Below are 19,061 nucleotides of genomic sequence, written 5' to 3'. Positions count from 1 at the left end.
ACCATTCATCACATTATATTATTCTACATTGCAGAGGAAGCATGTTGTCATCTGGGGGCTGGAAAAGTCAGCCATGGATGAACACTATCCAGAGAATGGGCATAAATCATAGTTGGTTCAAATGGCTCTGAGCACTATGGGACTTAACTGCTGTGGTCATCAGTCCCCTAGAACTTAGAACTACTTAAACCTAATTAACCTAAGGGCATCACAAACACCCACGCCCGAGGCAGGATTCGAACCTGCGACCGCAGCAGTCGCGCGGTTCCAGACTGTAGTGCCTAGAACCACTCAGCCACTCCGGCTGGCCAAACACAGTTGGAGAATACTACAGTCTTTGCCCATACTTAAGCATGTTTGGCATCTATATGTATTATGAAAGTGCCCTTTGAGGGCTCACAGCTATTTCGTAAGTTCGTGCATGGCACACATCAGGCCCCAAACTATTACAGCCCATTCTTCCTTCCCAAGATGCATTTCCTTTCCTTTTGCCCTCTTCTTTCCCTCTCTTGGTGTCCTAGCTGGGCTATCCTCCTGGTTTCTGCTATCTCTTACAGTTTTGTTCCTCTTGTTTTTTTCTTCTCCATTCCTTTTCAGCATTTTTGGTATCCCATTGGGGCTTTACGTCCCCCTCTAAATTTTGTTTCTGTAGCGTGAACCATCTGTGGAAGAACACCTTATTTAGCATTTTCAGCACATGGCCTTATTGCCTCATCCATTATTTCCCAAACATCCTTTAATGCTGTATAACCAGCACAGTAGACAGTCCATGTGGTGGGGTTGTTATGTACCCTTATGATTGAGCCCCCTGACAACAGGAGAATCACACGTCTGATACATGAGCTGCTACTTCCTTCTGTATGCCTAGAGAACTCCTGATCAGAGTGGGTGGCATCAGGGTGAACACTGTGCGTATTAAATGCGTTAAGCTTCAAAAAACTGGCCATTCTTACATGGCCATCTCTCTGTTTGGGAATGTATCTTTCAATGTTGCTTCTTATGACTCTGCAGCCTCCCCTTCCCTGGCTACCCCCTGAGAGGAGGGCCAGGCTTTCCAGCTTGGGATGAAACCCTTTCCCCACTACCTGTTGTGCACCATGACTGATGGGGACTTTTCTACCTCTGCCAAGCCATTATTTTTCATGGAAACTATCAAAGACAAAGTTTGGCAAAGTGGACTCTGTAACAAGTAACCCATTGAGTACGAGGTCACAAGTTCAATCTTTAGTAAAGCTCCTTTGCAAGTGTTGTGTTAACAGTTATGACAGGAAAAATATTAACTAATAACAACTCACCATGTGCATCAGGGGGATGACAGAAATGGGTGTCTTGGAGGGACAGATCAACCTTCTATGTGATGTATGTATTACACTTCCCATAATGGACATTATCAACGTTCAATAAATGTTCAAAACAAACCATTAACTTGCATCATCAACACCAAATGAAAAATGGCATGCTACCGTGATCACAAAGGTTCACACCATCAAGATCAAGGGCAAACTCTTTATGAGTTACAGACCATGTAGGCTGTTCAGCTAGGAATCCACCCTTAAAAGATGCCTATACAGTCATATCACTAACAGTGTATGAGAACTGATTGAATGTGATGGCATGCAGCCAATTGTGAAATGGTCTGTCATGGAGCTTATCATGAAACTGGCTATCCTTTAAGGTGTAGCTGTGGCTAGTGTGATGATATATTTTATAGGCACAGAAAAACAAGCATCCACAGGCTGAATTTGTCCAGTAGTTCCAGGTGATATGAATTGCAATGTCACACACTTTACAGGTTGCTCTAAAGGAGTATGATTTTTATACACAGACCATATATCAAGCAAAAGCAATTATTTTGACCAGCTGTTCACCAAAAGCAGTGCTCAAACCATAGCTGTAGTTTGCTTACACTCATTTTCCCACTCTTGCTTGCTGTGACATAAATATTCCCTACTGCCCTTGTAAGATCACACACACCATAAAGAATCGTAAGGGGCAGAGCACCTCCAACTTTTCACAGCACAATAAATAACTTCCATCCAATTCGCCATCCAGATTAACAGTCAGCATAATGAATGCATTATGGCATTGATATTAATTGATGTTGATACAACTGTCTTGCTACCTTTAATTTCCAGGATCCCTTTCATGTGCATTTCCTCATCAAATCCTGATTGTTCAGAGTTGAAAACAAGTTCTTTATTGACTGATGGGATTATTTCATAGTTTACTGTGCATTGTCAAGTTGATGCTTTGTTTGAACTTTTGTTATCTTATGTCTTCCAAGTCTGTAGCACTGTTTGAATCTCTGCAACCATCCATAGCTTTCCTTGAAATCACTGTTATTTGTATTGTGTCCCGTTTGATGTGCATTATGTAGTAGGATCATGCACATCCTGTAAATTGTATCAAGCATCCTTGAAATGCACAAACACAGATTTTGTAACAAGTGCACCTTGTCCTCACTTGAATATCCATAGTTTTTCTTATGCACTACATGGTCATATAGCTGCAGACTTATTTGAAATCTGTTCATAACCCCCCCCCCCTTTTTTTCCATATACATTAATTATGTGTAGGACCTGCTCCGTGGACAACAATTGTCCTTTACTATGTTTCACTGGAGACAGAATTTGTGGCTCCCTGTCCGACAAGGGTAATGAACTGTGTAGCTCAACACCTGTTTCAATATCACTTTCACTAGATAAGCAGGTATCATCATCATTAACTGTTCATCCTACAGAAACGCTAATATTTTAGCAGCCACTTCTTCCTCACTCTCTAAAATTCCTTGTGTTACTTTCTGGTGAAATGTCAACTTTGACAGCTGTTGTAGATACAATGCAATATTTACTTCTTTATCATTGACATTGCTCTGCTTTGTATCAATATTGCTAGCACTGTTGTGAGTTACTCATCGACTGAGCAGTTAAGCTATGCTCCATAGTCTCATGCTGTGCTCATCATTGGATACCTCCAGTCCTGCCCCATGTTGCCATTAGAAGCCAACATTGTGGTTGCTTGGTAGACATTATGTGGGGCATCGAATACTGTAAACATCATTGGCCTTTTACAACCTCACACGCCAGGGGTTTTTTGTGAGTAAGATGTAGTCGGCTTCGCTGTTGATCAAAACTACTTCTGCCTTTCAGTCTATGACCCTTCATGCCTTTGACCATCTTGCCAACATCCTGATGTCCATTATTGCTCACCAATCTTTGGATATAGTTCAGGGAGTCGATTTTCAGAGAAACCTCATTTTCAAACTCATGAGGAACTCTGTTCTAGTCTCAAATGGTGGGATATTAATTTTGTTTGGCTTGTTCAGAAAGGCTGTAAGGACAATCAAATCAGTACTGGTGCTTCTGTGGTCTTTGTGAGGGATACCCTCACAGAGAAGGCGGCAATTGTGGTTTACCCATGTGATGTGAAGCTGTACATCCCATCACCCATGACGTGTTTTCAGTGTTTGCATTTTGGGCACATGTCTTCCCGCTGTAGAGCAGACACTCTATGTGGTGAATGTGGACATCCACTCCCTGAGGGACAGCTCTGTGTTATGCTGCCCGTGTGCATTATCATGACCATCACTCACTATGCTCACTGGATTGCCAAGTTTATGGGAAGGAAAAGATACTGGAATAGAATCCCCTTGATCATTTATCCTACACTGAGGCTTGCCAGAAATATAACTATCTTCACCCTCACATCTAGGTTTGTGTCTGTTATGTCCTTTCCTACTCCTTCCTCGTCCTTATCCCAGTCCTGCCCACCTCACATCTCCTCACCCCTCCCCTACAGTTCTCACACCCTCCCGTCCAGATGCTGCTCCCCCTACCCAACTGGAGAAGTGTCCCCTTTCTTCAGCATCTACCAGTAATGGGTACCCTACCTGGACCACTCTTGCCCCTGCATCTCCCAGACTGAAGGCTTGCTCCTGCAAGTCAGCTGCAGGACCCACAGTCTGTGCACTCCAAGGTCACCTGCTCTTACTCAGTTCCAGATCTTGCTGAAGCCTGCTCTCTTTTTGGGTCCTGCCCTCCTTGATCCATGAAAGGGAAGAAGAAAAAGAAGAAGAGGAAGACGCTTAAGTCCCGGAGCAGAGCTCTTCCAGTGCCCCCACAGCTGCTGACTGCCCCCTTGCAACCTGTTTGATCTCTTGCTTGTGGACGTCACCCTGTCCTTGGTAGTGATAGCTGGTGACCCAGTGGTGTCACCAGCTTCAGCCCATTTGAATTCCATTTGGACCCCCATTCCGTGCTTATTCAATGGAACTTGCATACTACAGTCACCTTCCAGAGTTAGAGTCCCTTATTTCCTTTTACTCCACAGTTGGTGTCATTTTCCAGGAATCTCATTTTACTGATGCTCACTCACCAACACTTCATGGATTCCATGCTTTCTGTTGGAACCAGGTTGGTCTTTTGAGGGTTTCTGGTGACATTTGCATGTCGGCCCATATACAAGGGTAAGTCAATTATTATCAGCAATTTAGTTATATTTTTGTTTATTTTGGTAGTATTGTCATTTTACGTTGATGACGCATGCTGTGTTTATTTGTTGTTATATCTTTGCAATTTTCAAGCTGCTAGGTTAGTTTCGTTATCGCTGCCGTGCTGTTAATCGTAGCTGCTCTGCTGTCTATTTGCACCAAAGAAGAGCAATGTTCAGTGATCCATTTTTTGTGGTTGGAAGGCATATCAAGGGCCAGAATTCATCGAAGACTTTTGATACGGTACAGGAACAGTGTTTTGCCATAATGGGGTGTCTACGAATGGATTGAAAAACTCAGAAATGGTCGCACAAGTGTTACGCACGATGAAGGAGCTGGACGAGCATTTACCGCCACAAATGAAGAAACCATTGAGCGTTCACATGAAATGATTCTCTTTGACAGACCGTTAACTATTGACGAAGTGGCACATTATCTGCAAATTAGTCACAGTTCTGCCTACGAAATCATCCACAACAGACTTAGGTTTCATAAAGTTTGTGTGAGAGGGGTCCCAAAACAACTCGCACAGTTGGATAAACAAACGTGCTTGGACATCTGCTAGAAACATTTGGATCACTATGGTAACAAAGGGGACAACTTCTTAGACAAGATCATTACTGGTGACAAAACATGGATCTATCATTACGAGCTGGGGAGTAAGCAGCAGAGTATGGAATGGAAATATCCAAATTTGCCGTGCAAGAAAAAGTTCAAGACCCATCTGTCCACAGGAAAATTGATGCTTACGGTATTTTGGGATGAGGCCCAGTACTGGAACATTATGGGGAAGGGGCACAACAATAAACAGTGTACATTACAGTGAGATGCCTACTGCCAGGCTAAAGACTGCAATTCGAAGCAAACACTGAGGGTTGCTGTCAAAAGGTGTTGTGTTGTTGCACAACATTGTCCATCCACAAACTGCAGTCCACACTGCTGAAATGCTCCAGAAACTCAAATTTGAAGTACTGGATCATCCTCCATATAGTCCCGATCTTGCCCCTTCTGACTATCACTTGTTTCGTCCTCTCAAACAGGCATTACGAGGCTGTTGATTTGCCTTGGACGAGGCAGTGAAAGAAGCGGTGCATTCCTGGCTCGCAGCTTAACTGAACACCTTCTTTTATGAGGGCATCAGGAAGCTCATACAACAATGGACCAATTGCATTGAAATGCAAGGAGACTATGTCAAAAAAATGATGTTCTTGAAAGTTTACTATTTGATTACAATAAAATTCTATAACTACTTCGCGGATAATAATTGACTTACCCTCATAGATGTTGTTAGTGTTACCCCACCAGGCTTTGAATCATTCTGATTGGCCTCTATATACCCCCAGGTTGTGTTTATCAAATTTTGTCAGGTTGTAGTGATTCAGTCATCTGTGACATGTCCAATACAATTATTCGCACCACCAGCATTGTCTGGTACTCAACAGGCCTCTTTCACCACCATTCGGCTCTGTAGTTAAGTATGGTGATTGTCATTGCACTCTATGATCACTTTCAAGCCTTTAAATGCCTTAAGCAGCACCCATCATTTGCTAGTGTTATTAGCTTTACAAGCCTTCATGACAAAGCATATTACTTAATCAAACAGAGCAAGTTGGTGTGTTAGGAATGGTCCGTCTCCTCCCTAGGTTCTTCTTTTTATTCATTGCAGGTATGGGCTATGCTCCACACCCTCCGAGGTTGCCAGCAGCCATCTTCCATCCCTGGCCTTGCCCTCGTGGGTGGCCTTTGTACGGATCCATCAGTTCTCATGGGACATCTTGCAATCCACTTTGCAACAGCATCAACGTCAGCCTCCTATCTGGTTGCTTTCCTCCACCAGAAGTAGGAAGCTGAAGCCTCCCACTTATGTTTCACCCCTTGTCAGATGGAATTTTACAATGAATGTTTTACTAAATGGGAACTTCTTCTGGCCCTCTTCTCTTCCCACGATTCAGCCCCTGGCCTCAATCTCATCCATTACCAATTGCTTCTAAACCTCAGTCCTCCACAACTACAATATCATTTCTGGGTGTTTAGACATATTTAGTTCCAAGGTGTTTTTTTCTCTCACTGGAGGGACAGTACTGTAGTTCCTGTCTTCAAGCCTAATAAGGATACCTCATCCCTCAATTGTTCCCAGTCAATCAGTTTGAGCAAAGTTTGATTAGAAACCACAGTTTGGCTGGCATTTTATTAACACCGCCATCTTGTTGCAGTTTTCTTCAAACTCTGTAAACCCTATACAGAGCTTGACACCATCACCTCTTACTTACACTCCATGAATGGGGTGTTCCAGGTCCTCTCTCAGTTTTTATTTACCAGTTCCTGTCCCACCAGTTTTTTTGAGTTCATGCTGGCACTGTCCTAAGCTCTCCACAAATCCTGGAAAATGACATTCCACAGGGTTCTGTGTTAAGTGTCCTTCTTTTCCTCATCACTGTTAATGGACACATGGCCTCTGCCAGACCAGTGGCCACCCCTGCTCTGTATGGGGATGATTTCTATATGTGGGCTAGTTCCCATTCATTGGCCGCTGTGGAGGGACAGCTCCAGGGTGCCATCTGGTACGATTCCTCATGGACTCTCTCACACAGTTTTCAGTTCTCCCCCCTTAAAACATGGATGGTGCATTTCTGTCATCTTACTACAGTCCATCCTGATCCAGGTCTCTACATCAATACCCAATGCCTGACCATGGTCCATTTCTTGGCTCTTCTTTTTGATAATAAGTTTACTTGGTTGCCCCATATCTGCCTTCTGAAGACCGGCTGTTTCCATAAACTCTTATGTGCTTGCTTCCTTGCCAACCCATCTTGGTGTGTGGATCATTCGATTCTTCTCTGCCTTTATTGAGCCTTAGTTCCTTCCTATCTGGACTATGGTTCTCAAGTTTATGGCTCAGCTGCCCCTTTCACACTGCTCCTCTTGGACCTGGTCCACCATCATCATATCTGTTTGGCCAGCAGTGCCTTTCATGCTAACCCTGTTGATAGACTTTTGTGGGATCCTCCCCCCCCCCCCCCCCCACCCCTCTCCCCCCATTTTGTTCAGCTGTTCCAGCTCCTTGTTTCCTATGCCATTGATATCCTCACTTGCCCCTCGTATTCTATTCTTTTCGTGGCCACGTCATGTCATCCACCTGTTTTTCACCCTCAAATGGGTTCACTGGTTGGGCTCCACATTGATTTTCTGTGCTGTGATTTCCATCTTCCCTCTTTGTCTTGCCCCTTCATTCTCTCCTGAACACCCAATCTTGGTTAGTTCTTGGCCCCGGATTCAAATAAATTTCTTCTGGTGTCCAAAAATCTCAATCGCTCCAGTGGTGTCTCATTGTTTGTTCCTCCTCTTCTTCTTCTTCTTCTTCTTCTTCTTCTCCTCCTCCTCCTCCTCCTCCTCCTTCTTCTTCTTCTTCTTCTTCTTCTCCCCACCAATGGCTCTAAATTCACCAATCACATGGGATATGCCTTCACATCTTCTGTTGGCATGGAACATTATCTCTCACCTGCAACGTGTGGGGTGTTCACTGTTGAATAGATAGTCATTTACCAGGCCCTTTGCTTTGTTAAACAGTTCTCCCTTACCCAAGTTTTGTTATGTATTGGCTTGATGAGTGGTCTTCAGGCTATTGACTGGTGTTTTTTTTCACCATCCCTGTGTCTGTGCTGTCCACAACTTTCTTGCCGATCTTGACTGTGCTGCTTGTTTGGCTGATTCCCTTTGGATTCCTGGCCATGTGGGTATCCTGCCTAATGGGCTTGTCAGTCATCAGGCTGGGGGAAGCAGCCAGCTCAATCCATTCTCCATGGCCCCTCCAAGGGCAGATTTGCAGCTTCACATCAGATTACTTTCACAGAGTTGGGAGCCAACTCTTGGGGTGGGGGGGAACCCCCTGTCTAATAGGTGTCATGTGATTAAGGGGACACCAACCATGTGGTGTTTTTCCCCTCTGCCTTTCCCAGGAAGAATATATCATTCTCAGCGATCTTCATATCAGTCATACCTGGTTGACCCACAGTTTTTTACTTTGTAATGATCCCCCACCCCCTTGTAACTACTGTGGGGCCGTGATCTGTATTTTGCTGGACTGCTCCCATCTTTTGGTGCTTAGCACTGTACATGCCCTCCTGCTCTCCTACTAGGTGTTAATGGATGACCATTGTGTGGTTACATCTGTCCTCAGTTTTCTTTGCAAAAGTGATTTATCCTCCCATATTTAAGTACCTGAATTTCCTTCTAGACTTGGTTAGCACTGGCATTGCTCTGGGAGTCCTTCAATTTTGTCTCCATGCCAGCCAGGCTTCCCCCCTTTTCAGTAAGTTTTATCTAGTCTTTTTTGCCATTTTGTTTCCCCTTTCCATGTGGCTTCTTTTCCTGGTGTTGACCCTGTTGTGTCAAGATCATGGTATGGTGTGGGGATTCAGATTGGTCACCGACTGTACTGGTGCCTCTAGGGCACCCCTGCTGTCCTTCCTCCCCACCTCTGCCCTCTCCTGTTCTTTACTCTTCCTGCTGCCCTGACATTCCTTCTGCCTCTTTGTTTGCCTGTATTCCTTGCCCATCAACTGGACTGTGCTGTTGGTGTTGTTCCTCCCTTAGTTTCTGCTGTCTTGTATTGTGGGACCAATGACCTTGCTATCTGGTCTCCTCCCCCCACCCCCCTCCCCTCCCAATCAAATCAACCAACACATCAGCCAACCAACCATATTATAGAAGTGAATGCATGTATGTATGTATGTTCCATATCATCTCCTAAACCAATTGATCAATTTCAACTAAACTTGGTACACGCATCACCTAGTGTGTGGAAAGAACTGTTGTAAATGGTAGGAACCACCTATCTCTCAAAGGGGTGGGTGCAGAGGTGAAAAAGAAGCACAGCTCATGACATGCAAATAGGCAGATCATATTAATGGAGTATTTGTGAGTGAGAGCAGTTAATGACTTGCAACAAACCTTACACCTTATTTCATAGCTTTATGAGAACTTCATCTCACTGATCCCCCACCACAAAATTGTGAAAGGAAAAAAGTTTATCACTTGCTACGCTTTTGCTATTCGTGCAGTAAAACTGCAGTACCAGACATGACCCTTTAGTTTTATTATTTCTACACTACTCACTCTATTAACAACAGATTTTGCAGACAGTATTCACATATACCACTGAATGCATCTTCAAAAATATATCACTGTACAATGCATGATTCAGGAAATATGATGTCATAAACACTGAGATGTGTGAAAATCTGCAGCATCAGGCACAATGTTTTAACTTTTTAGTTGTTTGCTATTAACTCTGTGTGCAGCACATTTCACCGACTGTATCCACGTACACCACTGGATGTACACACAAAACTATATCGTTGTATGACACATAGTTCACTGGATTTGACATCACAAAAATTGAGCTGCCTGAAAACATTACTGCAGGATGAAATTCACTAGGGATACAGGTGAAATATTTGTGCAAATATGTATGAAATACATTAAATATATGTGACATGTGTATATGGGCAAAGCCATAAGTAAAAAGCTCCTCCTAAAGCCCTTGATCGATTTCAACCAAACATGGTACACACAATACTTGCTGTCTGGAAAGAAATACTGTGGGGATTAGTACCAGCAATCTCCTGATGGAATGGGAGAGGAAGAGAGAGAAGGAAATAGGCAGAGAGAGGGGGAGGAGGAAATGGACAGGGAAAGTAAATAGGAGGAGATAGATAGAGAGAGGGGGAGGAGGAGATGGAGAGAGAACGTTGGGAGGAGAAGATGGACAGAGGGGGAAGGAGCTCGTTGACAGAGGTGGGAGCAGATAGACAGGGGCAGGTGGGAAAAACAAATGGAAAGAAAGAAAGGGAGTACCAGATGGACAGTTATCGAGGGGAGGAACAAAGGAGAGCGATTGAGAGGGGGGTAAGAGGAGATAGATAGAGAGGGAGATGGAAAAGATGGGCAGAAAGGGGGAAGAGGAGATAGACATAGGGGAAGCAGCAGATGGACAGAGGGGAAGAAGCAGGTGAATAAAGAGAGGGGCAGGAGAAGGTGGATAGAGAGAGGGGGTAGGAGGAGGTGGACTATTATAATTGAAATAAATATGTACCCAGGCAGCACGCAGTACTCAGCTAGTTGATTGTAAAAGATGCAGCTGACATTAGATTAAGTTTTATAATTTTAGTACAGATCATCTTGGAATCTGAGTTGTATCGTTACAACTAAAAGTTTTGTATTCTCATTCCATCTCATATTAGTTTCACTAGCCATTCTATTTAATTTATTTTGTTGGCTGACTGCTGATATTGTGCTCAAATGATATGAGAAATTGTCATCTACTTATGCACATTGAGTTTTAAATGCCTATATTAAAGACTGGTTGCTACACTCTCCATCAAGTACTGATTTTTTCATCATTTGTCTGGATTTCAGAACACTGTACTTTAGATAAAAAATATTTCCAAACCAAAGCATCATCTGAAAATGTGAAATTTATTGGTAATTTTTTAAGACCAAATCATTTATGTACAATAGTCAAAACAGTTATTGGTAATTTTTTAATGGGCTACATTCTATAGATTGTGTGCATAGTGATCGATTTCCCAACATGATTTTTGACATTTTGGGATAGTATTATAAGTCTTGTTGTTGGCAAGGCTCACAGTAGCTGAATTTCATCCTGCTGCCGATTCTGACTCCTTATGAGCAAGAATTTGATATCTTTTTATAGTTGTTGTACCTACATTTGTACTCTGTGAGTCTGTGTTAAGTACATGGTTGAGGATACTCTCAATGGCACCATATATTAAGAGTTTTTCATCTTCTATTTACAGATGGATGGATGGCTCATCTATTATTTCCCTAATTTTACCTGCATGATATCTACAGGATAGATAAGTAGGGTCCAGAAGAATATTCATTGTTTATTACCCAAAAGAGAGTTCTTGAAGTTTTCTAAGTAGTTTTTCTTACATTTTTCAGCTTCTTTCTTAGAGTGTCAGCCAGTTAACATTTTTCAACATTTCTGCCACTAAAACAAACTATGTAATACCCATCTTTGCATATGCTCAGTGTTTCCTCTTAGTCTGAACTATACGGGTTCCGTACACTTGAGCAGTATTCTGTATGGGCTATAGAATTTTTTTTGTATGTAACTCTAGTACCTTCCGCTGCGGAAATCGAACACGCGCGAGAACAAATGGACGTGGTCAGCCCATAGAGGGCTCCGCCTCCGCGGCCGCTATTCCGCGCAGCAGCTCTCGCGCAGCGAGGGCGCCACTGCTACGCCACATGCAGACAGCGGCCAATAGCCGCTCCCTCCGGTTTCGTATATAGGGACCTGCTCTGCACTGGTCCAGTCAGTCTGGTACTCGCTCTGGATTTCGTTTCTATCTCGGCAGTACTGCGTTCTAGTCGTTGCTCATTGTTGACATTTGCCTGGCTCTGGTTCTGAGTGGATTTACTGTTGGTGTTTGGTGTTGTGGTTTCCACAAGCCTCCGTTGTTTATCTCTTCATTGTTGTGTCGGTTGTAGTCAGTTGTGGTCGGTTGTTGTCAGTTGTCGTTGGTCTGTCGCCCGACTCGTCCTGTGTTTACCCGGTGGTGCATGCTCCACCGCCGGCGTGTTCCCCGCCTGGCGGCTCCGATCCGCAGCCCAAGGCGTTCCCGCAGTTGGTTTTGGTTACTACAGTAACCTCTTTTACAAATAAAGTTTAGTTTCTCAGTATGCTACCGAAGCACTGTAGCCTGCTAATTGTTTTTCCTATGATTTGAGCCTATGTGGTCCTTCCAGTTATTGTCTCTACACATTTTTATACCAAACTATTGTATGACATGTCTTGTTGTAATCCATTAATCCTATAGTCAAATGATACTATGCAGTTATGTTTCATAAAATATATGACTGCATTTCTCTACATTAAGAGCTAACTGTCAGTCTGTACACCAACCTAATATTTTGTTTACGTCTATCTTGATATAAATGGCAGTTTTTATGGGTAGAGTTTTCTTTGCATCATCTGAGAAAAGCCTGGACTACACTTAACATGCTCCACTAACTCATTATTGTGTAACATCCGCAGCAATATTTGTATTGCACTCCTCTGAAACACACCAGATGTTACTTATGTATCTGTGAGTGACTCTTCATTCAAGACAACATTCTGAATTCTCCCTTTCAGGAAATAATTTAACATTATGAACCATCATAGTAGAATATTGTTTGAACACTTTGATTGTTCAAAAACAAATCCTCTTTGATTACTCATTGGGCACTCAATGACATTAACTGCCTCACACTCTTGCTGACCATCTTCCACCCTCTAAGCCTTGCCATACCCTAGGTACCAGTAACTGAAGTTGTTGAAGCACAACACAATTGTTTTTCATAAACTAAACTAAACACCACTTTCCCAGCCATTATCATTTTTCATGAGCAGACTGCTACTTTCCAATTGGGTAACTACTCAGTTGTTCTCACAAGGACTAAATGCTCCCCAGTTTGGCAACAGACCTGGACAGTCACCCATGCATGTGCTAGACAAGCCCGGCAACACTTAACTTCAGTGATCTGATGGGAACTGGTGTTACCACTGTGCACAATTTTTTCTCATATTGAAGTAAATACCAGCACCAGATCAGTGAAACTGGTTTTAATAGTTGGGCAAAGTTCAGTTTAAGTCAAACCTGTACTTGATATGACAAATCAGAGGAACAGTCTTTTTCCTCTCACTGTGGAGTTCTGTGTTGTGTACCAAGTTGTTAAATACATATTTTATCCATGACATTTCTAGATATTATTATTTGTCTTTTGTTATTTCTAAGAACATGTAATATAGATTCTTCTGGCCCGAGATGCTGGAGTTGGCAGTATGTTCTTAGAAATAACAAAAGACATGTAATATAGACTCTTTGATGTGTCAGTTCCATGTTTACACTACATGAAAGTTATGTCAGATGTGATGAAGACTTGTCACTGCCTAAGATTTGACAACAGTAACGTACACATCAACATGTGTACTATGAGGTAGAATGGATTTCATATCCTATCATATTGACACAGACATGGTTTTAATCAGGTTCTAGGTATCCACATGGTTGTTTGCTTTCTTTATGCATAGCTGAACAACATAAGAAATTATAGCTGGCTTTTTGCTATAGAGATACATAATGTAAGTAGACTTATGTTTCTGCTATTATGTATAAAGTTGTTATTTTGTAGAAATTGAAGTACATACAGTTGTTTGTTCCTCTGTATCAGATATCACTGAACTTGGGTTATACACCCAAGTACTGGTTTGATTAATAAACAATTTAAGTGCCTCTCATGGTGTTTGGAAGCTGTTATTTAACAAATATCTAAAAGCTGTAGAGCACCAGCATTCAAGATTTTTATTTTCATGCTTATTGAAGAATATGAAATCAGGTTCAGACTAACATATTTTTGTATAGTTCGGCATGTTGTACAGCTTTACAAAGCTATGGGGAAGAAAAATTTTCAACTAAAATAAAGGTACAAAGTGGAACTGTAATAGTACCAGTACTGCTTTAATAGTAATATTTCCATTTTACCTGATAGTTAAGATGGTGATCAGAAAATTGTTGGATTCAATGTGCATATTATTTAGTAGCAACGTTTTACACTTAATAGTAAAGAGTGTGAAAAAGTGAAGATCAGTGAAAATGAACAACAATCTTCTGAACACAATAACTGTTCCTCTTTTGATCATTCACTGTATCTCCAGAACTTCAGTATTTGGACTCACTTAAAAAAAATCAGTTTTCAAATTGTAATTATTTCTAATGAGTACTACCCACTTGTGTATCTCATTGGTTTTTGACTCTTTCATTTTTTTAAATTGCAGTACCAAAACTAAAATCCAGATGGTACAGGTAAGAAAAAAAAGTATACTGTTAAAGATGACCATGACCTGAGGAAGGTCTCAGCTTCTCAGCTTTTAAAGCAAAGAATAGTATTTGAGGGAATGGAGACATGTCATTCATGCTGTGGTGCCTAACTGATACAAAATGTGTGAGAGAGAGCTAGGTTGAGAGGGACAATCATTCAGGGCACATGGGTAATATCTGTCAAACATCCATTTCATAAGAACTTTTGTATTGTCTACAAATGTTTATTAGATTAATATTAATTGCTGTGAAAGGGAGTCAGATATTGCTCTATCATTCAATGTATCTTAAGAAAAAAAAAAAAACCAAAAAAAGACAGGAAATTTATGTACGTTGTATTTCGTTACTTAGGCCCAGTAAGACTGCAGTTCCTTACAAAGAGTGGCAAATCAGTAACAGCATATTGAGCATATTGATTACCAACAGCTTTCAAAATTACTGTGTAAATTTAATTGTGAAGACTTATATTACTGAAATCTTTGTTCTGCAGGGTTGTGAGATATGAAGACCTATCAGTGACACCTTACAGAAGTGTGAAAGAACTGTTCCAGTTTTTCGGACTGGACTTCCACCCAAATGTTCAAAAGTTCCTTGATACACATACAAAAGTGGATGTTGGTGGAGTTTCCAGCACATATCGTAATTCGAAATCCGCTCCATTCCATTGGCGTCAAGATCTTTCGTTTCTGGAAGTTCGTGCTATACAACGACACTGCAAGCAAGCCATGGATTCTTGGGGATATGTGGAGGCATTTAACTCCACACATCAACGTGAGTTTAATCCACTGAGTGACTACAAGCTTGCATAGTGCCTTGCACAATTTTGTGGTTGTGATACTGAAGAGATTGCCTTAGAACACTGCTAAGAAAGGTAATTCATAGCGTTGAAATAATGAACTGTTATTTCTGCGAGCATTCCAGTACATTTTTATTTGGACAACTTCTTTTTGTATAATCAGATATTTGCTGGTCAGAATGATATCAGCCAATAGCTTTTCCCTCCGTGTCTGAGTATACCTGAATTTTCTTTTTATCTGAACTGTTGTGTGTTATATGTGAAGCAGAGTAGTTGTAAACATAGAGTGAGGTGTCCTTTTTTCTGTTTTGGACAATCTCAAACTGACAAAGGGAATCTGCAATAAAATTGTTCAGTCTGTGATGGCACTTAGGGAATCTGCTAGCATTTAGAACATATTGTGAGACATGTCATGTGATATGGATTATATCATTTCTCTTGTAGTTCTTATTTAACAGAACTATTATACTAAGTTTTCAAACATAAAAGACTAATGATACAGTGCTCATAAGAAATGTCTGAGAGTGGAGTAAAAGATTGGGCCATTTTTACATTGCTGACATAGTTATTTATTTGATTATCACAATTTTAATGTTTGGCAGCTGTAGATATAAATTACATGTTATTATTGTATTGTATGGGCAATTAAATTGGTCATATTTTCTCACAGTTGATAATAGTACTCCCTGGTAGTCAATTGATATGGAAGGGATGGCAGTTTTATTAAAATATTTACACATTTCCAGATCTGATGTTCTCCTAATTGACCTTTTTTTTTTACATGACACAGTAAAGCTGCCAAAATAAAATGGCTACTTCCACTGATTTTAGTTAGTTTTATTCTGTGACATTAAATTGTCATGTGGGCTTCTTGTTCTTGATTTTTTTGCGTAGGAAATAGTTGATCATATAATACGTCGTCTAAAAAGTATAATGATACTTTAATAATCAGATTATTGAGTGTTGGTAAAAGCTTCAGTTTTACAATTCTGTATCTCTTTGTGAAAGTGCAGAATGATTTTGTTTTCTGTCCTTTCTTATCAAACATTGAATTGACATGTGTTTTGTTTTTACTGTCACTCAGAATCCTCTAGTGGATGCCACACATTATAGAGTCAAAAGTAAAACACAGCTTAAAAGTTTTCATGAAATTTTTGATCTGGGAGTTGGATATCAGCACTGGGTTTAGAATATTGTATGCTTGCTAGAGCAATAAGCAATACTTACAATTACAATACAGCAATATGTACAGTTACTAGCAGTGTTGTGCAAGACTGAAAGGAATTACTTTTCACAGTGCTATTTGTTGTTGAACAAGTGTTTTTTTAGAAATACAGCTGTGGACTGGCCCATTGTTAGCATTTCGTATAATGTTTTATTGTAACTGGAATAAATTACAATTTTTGCTCATGTTTTTATCAATACTGGAAGAGATTTATTGACAGTTTTTTCATCATATAGGAGCTATTAAACTAATGTCATAGGAATTTACCAAAACTGGCACTGACCTTGTCATTTTACTAGTGCATATTTTACGGTTACTGTAACTTCCAGGACTCTAGTTCAAAGTATTAGGTACTACATGCTTTAGGGAATTGAAGCGACAAATGAAGTAGGTATTTAATCTACTCCAGTTTCCCAGAAGAGCTGTAATGTGTTTCTTCGATACACACTGCAATGTCTAGCCACCTAATAACATCATTATTAGCAAGACAAGATACCAATTAAGTATTTCAGATGTAATAAAAGTGAGGAATTATTGGGTTGATTTTTATAAAGCAGCCTCCATATTTTTACTCTTCTGGTTGTATATGTAGATCCACACCTGCCTTATAGAACACTGCCATAGTGTGAAGAGTGCCTTCAATAACATTTCCATTGATTTTTAATATAGGCTTCAATATTTTAGGTTCAATAAACACAATAATGAAAGTATTAATGATATATTAAAAGACTGTTGGTCTAGAAAAAAAATCTTTTTTAATGGATAACTTGCATGTTATTTTTTGCATTGGCGATAATCATTTTTTTAGTTAGGGAGTTACTTTATTTTTTCCTACATATGCTGGTTTGAGTCAATGTAAATTTCATGTTTTCAAGCTTTCTGAACTATAATTTGTTAAATTTTTGTTGTGTTTGTGTAACCTGCAAAATCAAGAAAAAAATAAATATTGTCAAAACAAGTGTTTGTGTAACATTGTGTTGTTATTCCATGATAAATGGTTATGTACAGTCGATTTTAGAAGAAACTTTCCATAGAAGTTTTTATTGTGTGGAGAATAAATTGACATGTCAGGTTTTGACAGGAAGTTGTTATCAAACTGCATGTGTTAATTTTTTATTGTGGTTGTTGTTACCCAAATTCAAAAGAATGCTTTTGTAATCAAGAGACACTCTTCTCAAGTAACAAAATTTATCTGAGATCAGTTTCAAATAAAAGTAGACACTGAAAACAAAATGTTGTGTTCATTCCTATTATATGTGATTTCATGTCTCAAAATCCATTGCGTATGATAGATATTTATCATCTTAGTACACCACATGAATATAAATACACACTAAGTTTCATTTTGGAAATAGAATAAATTTTTTTTACATAAATAGTTGTTATTTCTTTTACTTGCTATAGTTTATTTTTGGTATACCTTCACTCATGACATGGGCAATTTCAGAGATTGTGCATCCTATAGTTTACAGGCTCGCTTATGGGGACCATCTAGGTCGGCCCCCTGGCATGCTCTGTTGAACTGCCAAAAAACCGGTAGTATTTAAACAATTGCAAATGAGTCCTTGGCTATCCTGTTACCTGTATCACTATTTTCCAGTCGGTGTGTTCAGTGCTATGCACAGCCTGCACTTCATTCTATCTTACGTGTTGCTCTATAAAGTACTATGTTCCATAAATTGTGTTTCTTCTTGCTATAGCAGTTTTACATATAAGATAGTCACAGTGTTGCTACAGTCCATTATCAGCATCCTAAGTGCTATTGTAGACCATTTAGTGTGATATGTATTTTAAGATATTGAAAATTTTCTATTTTTCATCTGCTTACACTACTCAGGCCCCGAAGGCGCCTCTCTCTTTCTTTTCACACCACATTTATTGCTTATGCACTTCAAGAATATTGACAATTTAATTTGATTTAACCACTTACTCAGTGATTTTAATGATTTAATGGATAACACTGAGCAAGGTGCCACAGTAATCAAGACAATCGTTTCGCCTTCAGGAAGGCCAGTGTTGAAATTGCTTTATGGCAATCTTGATTTATGTTTTTCATGGTTTCCTTAAATCCATTAAGGCAAATACCAGGATGGTTCTTTTGGCAAGGGCATGGGTTATTTATTTCCTCACTTTGTCCATATATAAAGGATCCAGGGTGTCTCCAGATGGGAAAATGGTGAACCAAATTGACCACCTAATTGTAGAGAAGAGAATAAAGAAGTGGATACAAAATGTTAGAACGGCAAGAGGTGCGGAATGTGGATCAGACCACTTCCTTGTCAGAGGAAGGATGAAAGCAATATGGAGAGCCAGGAAGCACAAAAGAATGCAAAGAGTCACTCGATATGACCATGAGAGTCTGACTGAAGATAATATAAGAAGAACTTTCAAGATAGCACTAACAAACCGTTTTGAGGCTTTGAATGAAGAGGAAGGAGATACTGTGGTAGATCAGAACTGGAAGGCGATTGCAGAGACCATTAAAGAAACAGCCCAAGAAGTAATCCCAAAGCGAACTAGGGGAAAAAGAGTGTGGTTCAATGAGGAGTGTGAGGGAACTATCAGCGAGAGACAACGGGCCAAACTACTGTGGATACAAAGCAATATGCAAGAAGAAGAAAAATTGAAGTTTGAAGAAACACGACGGCAGACCCAAGCCAC

General features: G+C 40.4%; 1 protein-coding gene across 5 annotated transcripts in view; it reads left to right on the top strand.

The window, feature by feature from the left end:
• The window catches only part of LOC124721924 (carbohydrate sulfotransferase 5-like), a 544,973-nt gene extending 527,326 nt beyond the window's left edge, over positions 1-17,647 (top strand). For 2 of the 5 annotated variants that reach the window (XM_047247078.1, XM_047247077.1), the window contains one exon: positions 14,870-17,647. In XM_047247078.1, coding sequence (XP_047103034.1) covers positions 14,870-15,188 — 319 coding nt within the window. In that variant the 3' untranslated portion in view covers positions 15,189-17,647. The remainder of the gene's footprint in view (positions 1-14,869) is intronic. The other 3 variants (XM_047247079.1, XM_047247081.1, XM_047247080.1) reach the window with 2 other exon arrangements.
• Positions 17,648-19,061: the final 1,414 nt, after the last annotated feature.

This window comes from Schistocerca piceifrons, chromosome X (assembly GCF_021461385.2).
Source record: "Schistocerca piceifrons isolate TAMUIC-IGC-003096 chromosome X, iqSchPice1.1, whole genome shotgun sequence".
Classification (NCBI taxonomy): Eukaryota; Metazoa; Arthropoda; class Insecta; order Orthoptera; family Acrididae; genus Schistocerca; species Schistocerca piceifrons.
This window is presented reverse-complemented; position numbering and strand designations above follow the sequence as displayed.